The sequence below is a fragment of the Manis pentadactyla genome, chromosome 15, assembly GCF_030020395.1.
Source record: "Manis pentadactyla isolate mManPen7 chromosome 15, mManPen7.hap1, whole genome shotgun sequence".
In the NCBI taxonomy this organism is placed as follows: domain Eukaryota; kingdom Metazoa; phylum Chordata; class Mammalia; order Pholidota; family Manidae; genus Manis; species Manis pentadactyla.
The window spans coordinates 83428671-83441659 of NC_080033.1; the positions used below are offsets into that span (position 1 = coordinate 83428671).

At 43.6% G+C, this 12989-nt stretch overlaps 1 protein-coding gene across 1 annotated transcript; it reads right to left on the bottom strand.

Moving 5' to 3' along the window:
- Nucleotides 1-360: 360 nt before the first annotated feature.
- On the bottom strand, nucleotides 361-9692 carry PRDM7 (PR/SET domain 7). The gene is made up of 9 exons (XM_036924140.2): nucleotides 9192-9692; nucleotides 8699-8815; nucleotides 8273-8380; nucleotides 5751-5800; nucleotides 3497-3653; nucleotides 2778-2879; nucleotides 2290-2561; nucleotides 1822-1889; nucleotides 361-655 (listed from the first exon to the last, which is right to left on the bottom strand). Exons 1-9 carry the CDS (start codon nucleotides 9265-9267, stop codon nucleotides 403-405), a joined length of 1203 nt encoding a protein of 400 aa, XP_036780035.2. The 5' UTR covers nucleotides 9268-9692; the 3' UTR covers nucleotides 361-402.
- Between the last annotated feature and the right edge of the window lie 3297 nt (nucleotides 9693-12989).

The following is a 12989-nucleotide window of genomic DNA, read 5'->3' on the forward strand; positions in this document are numbered from 1 at the left end:
ACTCTGCCTACTCACCAGACACCTGATCTTGCAAGGCTGCCATTAAAGCCTCACTCTGTTGTTCTTTTTGACTCTGTGACCACTTATTGAGTTCAGACCAGTGAGTATTTCTCACACATGGAACAAATTAAGAAGAAGCAGCTAAAAGGGCCAGAAAAAACTGTGTTGGGGAGAGAGCTGGTAGGTGCTTGAAAACTCGTTTTTTTTGCCCCTAAGTCTTCCAGTACTCTATGCTGTGATATATTTTATGCACAAAGTATTACAAAAATCAGAGCAAAAAATTTTAAAAGTAAAAACTGTTCCTAAGTGTCAAAGGCTTATGAAATGAATCCTTAATTTCTGAAGCATCTGAATTGCAATTTTACTGACTTTATCTGGATTTTACTCTTCTTAAGAGTTGGACTATGAAATTCCCAAGAATCCTTTAATTTCTTTCCACTTTAAAGAACAGTGGTGCCCACCTCTCTGTGCTGTGAGCTCTCCCTTCCACTTGCTTCCACACTTGATGCCCAGCTCCTGGCCATACTCGTCTCCATACCAGACCAGCAGTTCACAGCCTGGCCTGATGACCTGGCAGGTTCTGTAGAAGATCTGACTGTGATACTGAAAAGCCACCAGGTTCTGCTCATCATCATCCCTGGCGCAGTTTACATACCTAGGATTACAGCAGGCAAAAGGGAAGAAACCACAGGCATTAAGTTCCCACCACTTATCATATCCACATCCAGCTCCATGCCCAATGTTTATGGCTGGCTTTGATGCTGCCCCCTCCTCTCACTGTTCCTGGGGAAGCCTTTGTTTATACCTCAGTCTCTTTCACAATATCATGTGAATTCTTATTGCCAAGTCTTTCTTAATGTGCTCATCCTGCCTAGAATGCTTTCCTCCCTTGCCTAATTAAGTATTTTCCAAAGCCTAATTTCATACTTAATGTCCACCTCATTTTGCCATAAAATCCATGGATGTTTAGCTTCTCTAAGTTGAGTCTGTTGTGTAACACATACCTTTGTGCTTGATTATCAACTCTGCTTCTAGATTAGCACATATCAGCCTAACTCATATCCTGTTTTAAGATGCCTTTGTCCAATCTCTCCACCCTTTATTTAACGTACCATTTACTTGCTTCCCACGGGTTTCTATAGAAAGTGGAGGTCCTTTTGCCTTAGCATAATAGCACAGGACAATAATAGTTCATTCACATTCTGTATCCCCGTGGTAAGGGAAGGGGCTGGGTCATGAAGCCCAGAGGCCTACGGCCATAGTACAACTTATTTGTACTCAGGCTTCAGAACCCAGTTCTAATTAGAAGTGAATTTAAGAAGATTTTCTGCCCTCACAGATTAAAGATTTGCTGCCCTCCCTTGTTTTAATTTATCTTGGCACTGTGTACTTCTTGAAAAAATAGGAAAATTATAGTTAAATCTTCTTGACATCAATATTTTAATGTGTTTGTCTGCAATATGTCCTCCATAAGGACATGGATTTAATGTGTTTAGTTAAAGAACTCCCCTGTCTGAACTGGAACATAGTAAGTGCCTAATAAGCGTTGATTAGATAAGTTAAAGTGTGTGAATCTAGGCTCCTCAAGGTTTCCTCTAGGGCTGAAATTTTGTATAGCATAGAGATTTATATTTTAGGACACATACTATCATTTTATTTCTTGTTTTTTTCTAAATAACTCTTAAAATAAAACACTGTATGGAGTAAACAGAGAAACAGAGGCTTGAGGGAGACAACTGAGGGAGGCATGATGAGAAGGGAAGGAATATGGGCTTGTGAGAGTCGAATATCCTCTCTGAAACTCAGAAAACTTGGCCTTACCTCATCCAGTTGGCCCAAGATTTATCCTTTCCATCCACATACTTATAGGAGTTTCTTCCTGTGGTGATCTGAATTCCAGAAAGAGAAGTTAAAGGATTTTTTTATGAGGGAGGTAATAGAAGAAGTGTTATACCGTATTGTTATCAGTGTGCTTTCATCCTTCATGGATTCAGTCACCAACTGAATGTGACATGCTTATCAGCCATCATCAACATATCTGAATCAATTTTCCCACTCAGAGCAAGGGCCCTGTAAGGGAGGAGCCATTTGTCTATGTCTGTACTTCTGTGCTCCCACCTACCCTCTGATCTTTACCTAGTAGCTCCATGTTGATACAAAGTCCACCCATTACACAGAGCTGACCATGTTATCTCCATAAATGTTCTGGCATGTAGAAGGTCAGGTCCCATCAATCCACAAGAGGAATGTAGGAAACTAGAGACAGGGGAAGAGACAGATGATTCTAACCTGCCAGGAATACCCGCTGTTGGCTGCCTCTTCATCTTCTGTGATGTGGCCCTCATAGGGGCCAAAGTGCAGACCCAGTGGCAGATCAGATGTTTCATTCCACACTCCAAGCCCAGCCTCAGGGATGCTCGATGGTCTGATTTTCAGCCCAGGGGGCAGAGTGAGGTCTGAGCGGTTGGGATATCCCTTGTCCACTGCAGTGTCCTTTATAAATGTAGCGGGGCCATGAGTAGTACAACTGTCAATGAAGAAGTTCTGACACTTCTCACAATCTGGAGGTGAGAGCAAGAGGGGTTAGGGAAAGCATAGTACATGTTCTTGGAAGTGAAGAGCTTCAGAAAGAGTGCAGGCACTCACACCATTTAGCTTCAGTCCTGTACTCCAAGTTATTAGAGGAAGGGAATAATGTGGGGACCAAACAACGAGATGAAATTATTGTACCAAGACACAACAGCCTTCTCTGTGAGTGGGCCAAAATGGTCACTTACAGAGGTAGTCGTCATCCTGGGGCTCGCTGACCTCTTGGTATGTGCAGACCTTTCTTTCTCGTAGGCTGTATGTCTTTACTTCAGTCTCCTTTCTTCCACGTTCTAAGTTGGAGAAGAGTAGGTAAGTGAGGTTGGTGAGGTCTGGAATGTTAGTCCCTGTTTGGTCAAAAATGGACTTTCCCATCAAATGACCCCCTGTCCTTCTACACACTCTGGTTTTCACCCTGTTAACTAGAGAGACTAGGATTCAACACTGATACAGATGCTTAAGTCAATTTTGGCTACTGTCATTATCCGGTTAAACTTCCCAAATTTTGTACTTAGAAAATGGTTCATTCACACTTTTATTCATTCAGAGAATATTTGTTGAGGGCATGTAACATGGTAGGCATTAAACAAAGGTCTGGGCATACAATACCAAGAAACTATGGTCTGTTATCACAGATGGATTTATTGGACAACTTGCACAGGCCAATTCTTTTATTTTTAAATTAATGTTTTCAAACAGTACATGAGCTATGTTTTCTTATCTTCACTTTACAAATTAACATTCAGGAACTCAGAGAATTTATAAGATTTGCCCAAGGCCCTAGTGCTAACTTCAGGCCTCAGGTTAGTCCAGCTTAAACCCAGGCCTATCCAAAGTTTAAACCACATGCTTTCACCATATTCATCAGCCTTTCTAAAGGACTGAGGGGGACTAAAGTTTTTCTTCTTACCCATTTTTTGTCTACAGTGATGTCCAGAGGTACTTGTTTTTCCAGGAGGGGATACTGGCTTCTGGGCCTGCTCTGAGCCACTTATGTTCAGAAAGTTTGCTGTTTTTGAGAATTTCTTCAAACTAGATTCACCACTTCGTGGCGCCTTGGATGTTCCCTTCAATGCGAGAGTTACATATCAAAAGACAATATGCATTCATTTACTTCTTTAAGGCTTATGATGTGTTTTCACATGCATGACTTTAGTTAATACTTTAATAACCCTTGCAAATACCAGGGAAATCTGAATAATAGGGGGAAAAGAAAGGGCCTAAGTGGGCAGTGAAAACAAGAGTAGAACCCCTGTATTTTTTTAAAATTAAAAGTATCACTGGTATACAATATTATGTTGGTTTCAAGTATATAATACAGTGGTTCAACAGTTACCCATATTATGAAATTCTCACCCCCTCTGTGTGGTCACTATCATCGATGTATTAAGATGTTACAGAATCATTAGCTGTATTCTCTGTGCTGTACTACCGTCCCTGTGATCAACTATTACTGTGCCCCTTAATCCCCTTTCCCTTCCCCCCTCTCCCCTCCCTTCCCCTTGATAACCACTATTCCCTTCTCAGTGTCTATGAGTCTGCTGCTATTTTGTTCCTTCTCTTTCCCTTTGTAGTAGAACCCTTTTCTTAAGATCTTCCTATTCAGTTTTGTTTAAAATTTCTCCAAAAAGGTGAGAGTAAGAGAGGGAGGATACTTGGGAAGGCTAGAGAATCAACAGGGTCTGTGCAAGATGGGGGTAAGAGTTTATAGAGAAAATAGGTGATTTTTTACAAATGAGTGGACCTTTTATGGAAGAGGAAATGCAGAAATGTACAGAGGGTATCAAATACACCTGGAAAATGAGGTGACCAAACAGTGATATTGGGAAGAGAACTGAGAAATTGTTGGCAGAAATGTATCAAGGCGATAAAGAAAAGATGGCAAAGGTTGCAGACCGCCATATCCTGGAAAGAATATCTGGAATTGGATTAGCTGGTTACTGTCAATTCTGTCTGAATAAGGTTGTAACACTAGCTAGTTTTCCTCAGTTTCCTGACCCATAAACTGGCATATATGTGAATTCTTAATGTTGTAATGAACATGAAATGTCATACTGTTTTGAGACCAAATTATTTTGTGAGCTAATACAGCATGAATGTGAGATTAGTCTTGCTATCAACTTACCTCCTCACTTGTCTCCATATTTGAAATCTATCTTATAGATACTATCTTCAGCATTCCTTGACACTCTTACATCTAGTTTAATTTGATCTAGTTTAATACGAATTATTCAGAAAATATATAGGGCCTTGAGCTGGGCCTTGGACTTATGAGAAGAGTCACATATGAACAAGGTTCTAAAAAAACCCACATTTCAGAGGCAGGCTACACAGATGATTACAAATAACGTGTGATTGCCTAATTAGAGCTTGGAGGAAAGACTCACTTCCTCCTACAAGAATGAGCATTTGAAAGCAGTGCCAGATGGATGTGTTTTGGCTGAATAGTGTGTAACCTATATGAAATCCTTAAGGCATTTTCTTATTTGTTGTTCCTCAATCATCAAACCTGGAGTTCCTATGGGCTGGGAGATGCTTCTTTTCATTAGAGTTGGGGGGCTGTAATGGTGGGGATCCTATCTCCTTCATATGGGACTATTCACTATCAGTACTGCCCATTTGTTTGTAAGCTTCCCTTACTCAGAGGGTCTTAGCACATCTCTCCTTTTAACATAGCAGACAGGAGCTTAAGCTGTAATAACCAGTAAGAGGAGTGAAGTTATGAATAAAAGCAGTGTGAGTTTTAGACAACTATGAAAGTTTCAATGGGCTTGTAAGTGGTTTAGAGAAGGAGCTTTGGATCAGATTTCACTGCCACTGAAACTGTGATACGAGGCATATAACCAAACATTTCTTTATCTCAGTTTCCTCATCTATAAATGGTGATGGTTATAGTACCTACCTCATAGGGTTACTGCAAGGTTCAAGTCAGGTTATTCATGTAAAATGCTTAAAATAAAGTCTGAAATATTGTGAAAATAGAAATAAGTGGTAGCTACTATTGTTGCTATTCTTATTAGCTATTAAAATGGTAGCAGACATTGTGCAGAAGGGATCAGGAAAGGAAGGCAGCAGTTTCTAGCACACTCAGTGCCTTCTACTCTTACCTGTGTTTGGGTCCACGAGAAAGATTTTCTTGTCATCAGGGTTTAGGAAATACTCACCTTCTGGTATTTACTCTGTTCCACTCTGAAGGTCATCCAAGGAGGTTTGACTAAAGATGATTAAAAATCAATGTTTCAGTTGGTAAATGTTTCCAAACTCTGGAAATTCGCATTAGGGACATGGCAGTCTGAACTAGAATGATGAGTACAAAGAGTACTGAAGGGCGGTCGGAAAATGGTTTCCGAAGTATCATCGAGGCTTTCTATTGGGGTCATCAACTAATTTAAAAAAATGTTTAAAAACTAGAGAAAATGTCATTTATATTTCTTCCTATGTTCATAAATTATCTATTGCATTTGTCATTAAATAATAAATTGGCCTTTTTTGACAAAAATACCCAACAAACTGGGAGTAGAAGGAAATTACCTCACTATAATAAAAGTCAAATATGAAAAGTCCACCTCCAACCTCATATTCAATAGTGAAAAAATGAGAACATTTCTTGTAAGATTAAGAACAAGCCAAGGATGCCCACTCTTGCCACTTCCATTCAGAGTAATACTGCCAGACCGAGCCAGGGAATCACACAAGGAAAGGAAATAAAAGGAATCCGACTTGGCAAGAAAAAAGTAAGATTATGTCTGGTTGTGGATCTCATATGTAGAAGAACATAAAGATTCTTCCCAAAATCCTGTTAGAACTAATAAATTCAGCAAAGTTGCAGGATACAAAATTAACACTAAAAAATGACTTGTACTTCTATGCACTAACAAGGAACAATCTAAAAAGGCAGCTAAGAAGACAATCCATTTTGAACAGCAACAAAATGAGTGAAGTAATCAAGAGTAAACTTAATCAAGGAAGTGAAACACTTGCACACTGAAAATCACAGAACATTGCTGAAAGAAATCAAAGAAGACACAGTAAATGGAAAGGACACAGTCTCTTCAACAAATGGTGGTGCTGAGAATGTCTAGATGCAAATGAATGAAGAGGGGCCCTTTTTTTGATGTCATATACAAAAATCAGCTCAAATGGAAGACCTCAAAGTATAAAACTCTTAGGAAAAAAAAAGGGCAAACTTCATGACATTGGAATTGGCAATGATTTCTGGGATATGACATGAGAAGCTTAAGAAACAACAACAACAAAATAGATAAGACCACTTAAGATTTCTGTGAAACAAAGGACACAGTGAAAAGGCCACCTGTAAAACGGAAGGAAGTATTTGTAAAACATACATCTGATAAGGGTTTAATATCCAGAATATATAAGGAACTCCTACAATTCAATAGTAAAAAAAAAGTAACTTAATTAAAAATTGGGTGCTATGGACTGAATTGCATCCCTCCAAAATTCCTATGTTGAAACCCTAATGCCCAATGTGTATTTGGAGATGGAGCACTTTGGAGTTAACTAGGGGTGGATGGGGTCATGAGAGTGGGGCCCCCATGATGGGATTGGTCTCCTAAAGAAGAAGAGAAAGATCTGTGTCTTTCTACCTAAGAGTATGCACAAAGAAGAGTACCAACACATAGCAAGATGGACATTGCCTAAAAGCAAGGACGAGGATTTGACCATGGTAGCACCTTGATCTTGGACTTCCAGTCTCCAGAAGTGTGAGAAAAACAAATTTCTGTGGATTGACACTCATTCTATGGTATTTCATTATGGCAACCCAAGCTGACTAATACAATGGAAAACAGACTTGAATAGATATTTCTCCAAAGAAGATACGTGTAAATGGCCCACAAACATATGAAGAGATGCTCAATATCAATAATCACCATGGAAATGCAAATGAAAACCACAGCGACATGTCATCTCATACCTGTTAGGATGGCCAGTATGAAAATAACATACAATAACATGTGTTGGCAATGATGTTGGGAAACTGAAACACTTACACACTGTTTGTTGATGTTGTAGACAGTATGTAAAACAGTATTGAGTTTCCTCAAATAATTAGAAATAGAACTTCCCTATGATCTAGCAATCCAGCTTCTGGGTATATATGAATAGAATTTGAAAACAGGATCTTGAATAAATATTTCCGCACTCATGGGCACTGCAGCATTATTCACAGTATCCAAGGTATGGAAGCACCCTAAATGATGGATAAATGGATGAAGAAAATGTGGTACACACACACACACACACAGGAATATTATTCTGCCTTAAAAAAAGAAGGAAATCCTGTCATATGCTACGTCATGGATCGACCTTGAGGACCTTATGCTAAATAAGATAAAACAATCACAAATGACAAATACTTACATGAGATATCTAAAGTAATTAAATTCTTCTCTTGTGATGATAACTATTCTGAATTTGGTATTTCTTATTCACATTCAGAATGTTATACATCTGTTGCTTATTAATATATCTTTAAATAACATATATAATTACTTTACCCATTTAAAAACTTTGTATGAATAGCCTCTTACTGTATAATATCTTGTTTGCTTTGAGAACATCTGTATTTTTGAGGAAATAGTTTCTTTTGTTAACTCCTGAGACACAGCTGGTACCCGAACCCAGGTCAGTTTCAGGACACCTCTAAATCCTCCTGCATCCTCACCTTGCTGACTGGGCGTCCATTCTTCATCAGAATCCTCAGTGTCATCCACCTGGGGCTTGATGGCCTGCCTGTGACGACGCATGAAAGCTGGTCGAGGAGATCTGAGACCTGGAAGAAGCAAAATCTTTGTCCTAAAAGGCAAGAGGTGGAAGAAAGAACAAAGCACAGCGAGAAATGAAAGCACCATAGAATCATAGCGACTCAGTCGGATGTGCTGGGAGGGTCTACAGTAGTGCAGGAGGTGAGCTCCGCATTGTCGGTACTGGCCCCACACGGATACAGAGAGCATTTCCCTCAGGGTTTCTCTCCACACAGAAGAGAACTGTGGGCAGACAGAGCCACCTGAGAGAGAGCCAGACGGATGCAGGGGTTGAAGACCTGCTTCCTGCTTCCTCAGGCTAATCTGCACTCCACATGTCGTGTTACCTATAGCGACCAGTGCTTCATAGTTCCTTTTCACATTCCTGTATCGGATTTTCTCCCAGTCTCCCATCTCTGTCCATTCTTTCTTGGAGAAGTATATGGAAATGTCTTTGAAAGCATCTCTGGCCTAGAGAAAATAATAGGTTCCATCAGTGATTTACTAATACAAGTCAGAACTGTGAGCTGGGCCTTCTGCTCCATCTTGCATGTAGGGTGTATGTAGCCTGAGGCCGCTGGGTGGTCTCTGAAATAAGGGTGAAGACTCTGTCTCCTGACTGGGTCCTGAATTACTGTGCAAACACCAAGCGAGATTTTTCCCATCCCTCCCCTGATGTGGAGCAGTTGCTGATGCTAGGGTGCTGTTTTCTCCCCATGTCTCAGACATCCTCATGCACTCACAGAGAGGGTCGCCTACTGGTGCAAGCTCCTTGTCACCGAGCCCCTCTTCCCTTCCTTCTTACAGACCCCATCTGGAGCCTGGCTTCACCTCCCACACCTCTCACCGTGGCCTTCCAGCTCGTTGCCTTTGAGTGGCCCTCACTGTTCTCCTCCAGGGACCTGTCGGAGCTCATGGTGCTGGGATGGCCAGGCAGGTCCTGCTGGGACTCTGATGCCGGCAAGTGTCCCTAAGTCTTCCAGCCCCAAAGCCAAGGCACCTGTGAAGGGAGAAGGTGCTGAGAGGGGGTGACGGCCCAGACCACTGCCCTGATGCAGCTCTGTCTTCCTGTCCAGGGCAGGAAGATGTGGGGACCCAGTGGGGAAAGATGGTGGTGGGGGGCATTGGTGGGATGGGAGCATCTCCAGTGGCCACAACCAGCCTAACATGAGCTGAATTTTGTTTCTTTAGTTCCCTGCAGCTCAGGCCCTCTGAGGAAAGGAGGCGAAGGTGCCTGGAGGGCCCTGGCTGTGGATGTGCCTCAGAGGGCACGGCTGGAGGAGTTTCAGGGAGATGCGGAGCACTGGATGCCACGACTGGGGTCAGGCTGACAATCATGGAACTGATCCAGCGAGAGGAAAGGAATATTTCTCAAAGATCTGGGGCTCTCCACCTGTGGATTCTCGAGAAATCTGGGTATAAAGCTGTCTCAATCTCTAGGGAACAGATCTTGGGCTGAGGAAATTGTGGTTTCTGAGTGAGGGGATTTGGGGTCTCATGCTGAGGAGAATTGGGATCCCGTAGGCTGATGGCATTTGCCGTCACTCAGGACAGGGTTTGGACTCTCAGGCTGAAGGGATTTAGAATACTCAGGTTGAGAGGATTTTAGATCTTTGAGGAAATTTGAGGTCTGTCAAGCTAAGGAAATTTGGAGTCTCTCATTAAGGGGACTTAGGACCTCTATTGTTGAGGTTAGTTTGAGTTTTTGAAGCTGAAGCAAAATTAACAGTTCTCAGCCTTCGGGTATTTAAGGTCTCTGAAGCTGAGGAAATTTGTTCTCTCTGTAGGTGCTCTAGTTAGGTTTACTCGGGCAGAGAGTTTGGGGCGTGCCTCAGGCTGAGGGGAGCTGGGGTTACTGAGGGTATGGGGAGGGGTCTAGCCTTAGGGGATTTAGTATTTCTCTGGGTGAAGGGCTTCGAGTTCTCTGAAGATGAGGTGGTTTGGGTGAGGTGCTCCTCACGCTGAGGAGATGTGAGATCCCTCCATGTTAGCGGATTTAGGATCGCTCAAGGTGGTGGGATTTGGTGTCCTGTGAGGCTGAGGGGATCTGGACTCTCTCAGGGTGAGGGAATCTGAGTTCTTTCAGGCTGGAATTTTAAGGTTGAGGGTGGAGGGTTCATAAAGTTTTTCACACGGCACGGCAAAGGCTCCCAATTTCCTCACGGTCTCCCCGGCATTGCTCCCACGCTACCCAACCTGGAGGGGCGCTCTAGCGATGTCCGCGTGATTCCCGCTCTCTGGAAGATGAGACGTCGGTGAAGGCGAGGTATGGGTTTGCCGTGCCTTGTCAGGCACAACCTGCCAATCAGGGCTGTGACCAAAGCGGTCCCGCCAATGGGAGGCCAGGAGGGACCGTCAATGGGAAGGCGGATTGTAGGGCAAGCCGTGCCTGTCAGTCACAAGCAGAACCCAGTCCTGGACTCAGGTGGGCGGAGCGGGCTGGTCTTTGCCTCGGCTGTGGAGATTGGCTACTTTGGCTAATGCGCGTGTCTATCAGGAAGCGTCCTGCGCGCAGGCGCACTCTGGCGGTTTTCGTGACTGGCCTCTGGCGCTGGGGCGGGACCCGTGTAGCTGCAGCTGCGGCGACCGTGCAGCCCAGGCTGAACCTGGGGCTGAACGGCCGGCTGCTCTTTAGGGTGGATACGGACACCATGTGCCCTGACAAAGGTTCTTTGCTCTGCCAGACTTCAGTCAGTCTCTGGAATGTCCTCTGAGTCCCACCTGTGATCTTCCATATAAAATCCACTTTTAGTGAGAAATATACTACCGTTTTGGATAAAGTGAATATTACAATATGTTGAGGGGAAGCGTATGTAATTAAGTAAGTTCTGATGAGACAGTGTGTAGATGCAAAATTAAATTACATATGGCTCAAAGATTTAAACACAACAAATGGAATAATAGGTATATTAGGAAAATCACTGGGACATTTTAAAATCTGAAAGCATGTTTAAATAATGTAGGTCTAAGAAGGCCTCATAAATAACACATAAGTAAAACCAAGCCAAAACAGAAAACCTGAAAAAAAGAGCCCCCTTGCCAATTACTGAGCTGACCTTGCTGCTGGCGTAGAACAAACCCTTGGGATGTTTCAATTCCCCACATCCCTGTGGTTGAGGCAAGCGCCTCCTCTGTGACAGCCTCTTAGTCTGCCAAGAGAGGTTAAAATCCTCCAAACATTGAATGTGGCCCTGGCTCAACAACTGTGCAGCGGCCTGTGGTCCTGCCATCCTTTGGGCTGCTGGTTGTAAAAAACCCGTGTCTTCCACACCTTTTGAGAATTAAGTACATGAGAGTGAGTGTGTCTCCAAGCAGGCAGCTTCTCACTGTGTGGTCTTGTAGAGCCTCTGGCTACCTTGGCTCAGCCACTGGGGCCTCCAGAAAGGCAGCAAACTGTGGATTGTAGGGCATGGAATAATCTTTGATACTCTCCCTGCCTCACTGAGCAATAATCACCTTACCATCCTAGCTTTTGGTCTCTGCTCTTTCTGAAGGAGGGAGAGGAGACTGAAAATGAGCCAACTTGTTCTTTGGGGATGGGTGAGGAATGTGGTCAGGGGTAAGGTGTGACTCCCGGGCTCCTACCTCCCAGGGACATAAATGATGCCTTTGTGCCTTTGGAGGGCACAGGGGCTATTCTGGGCCCATATGGAGATGCCAAGACCTGACACCTGAGGCAGGAGCCTTGCATTTACCACCAGCAGCAACACTGCCTTTTCTGTAAGTAGAGAGCTTCTTGCCTCTGTGGGAGGACACCAGGAGCACCGCCTGGGTGGTGGCTGTAGCCCGGCTTTCAGTGAGTCCCCTCCCCCATTGGGTTTCAGGTTTGCCACAGCTGCACTGGTCCATCAGTGATGTGGAATCTGCTGCTTTCGCCACCTGGCATCTGTTTTTATGCCATGTCCAGCACCTCAGCTCTCCTGGGAACCACATCTCACCTGCTCCAGTACAAGCAGTCCCAGAGGCAGACCCCACATTCTAACCATCTTGATGATGGGCTATGATCCCAGTCTAGCCAGCTACACATTCTATCTTCTGGGTGCTCTGATGGGTTCAGTGATGAGAATGTGAACAAGCCAGGCTAAAGGCATTTAAACTTGTGGCTTTTCATAGATCCCCAGAGAAGGAGAAACCATTCTTGCTAGATTGGACAGTGAGTGGGTGTCTGCCTGTAGCTGCTGAAGTTCCCAGATGCAGCCAGAGAGATTGTGCCTGTGAATGGGGCCACCCCAGAGGCACATAGTACATTGGAGGGTTGGAAGAGGGTCCAGGTCACACTGTGAGAGTGTGAACACCTGGACCTGCCAGGCCGTAACCCGATCTTAAACTTGCCTCATATTTTTCCATTAAAAAATAATTTATTCTACTTCAGTAGGTGTGTACACTGTCTTGCAATAAAAAAATTCCTAGTTGACACATCAAAGTCAATAATTCCTGAGACTCCCTCCACCTCTAGTCCTTGCTGGGTGGGGTGTGCCTGGGAGAAATGAAGACATTGCGTGGGGCCAGATCTCATGGGGGCTGCCATACAGCTCTGTCCTGGTTCCTTCCCAGTCTGGGGAGAGGAAGCCCTGGAACAGTGACAGGAGAACCAGCATGGGGAAGAGGGCCCTGGATGGCTAATTAGTATGCTTGTAT

Excerpts from the sequence above, each read along its gene's own strand:
- PRDM7 (XM_036924140.2), bottom strand. The coding sequence starts at position 9,267 with ATGAGCTCCGACAGGTCCCTGGAGGAGAACAGTGAGGGCCACTCAAAG. Across the intron at positions 2,880-3,496 it reads TCACTGTAGACAAAAAATGG|AACGTGGAAGAAAGGAGACT; the intron begins GTAAGAAGAAAA and ends TCTCCAACTTAG. Across the intron at positions 656-1,821 it reads TCTTGGGCCAACTGGATGAG|GTATGTAAACTGCGCCAGGG; the intron begins GTAAGGCCAAGT and ends CTGTAATCCTAG.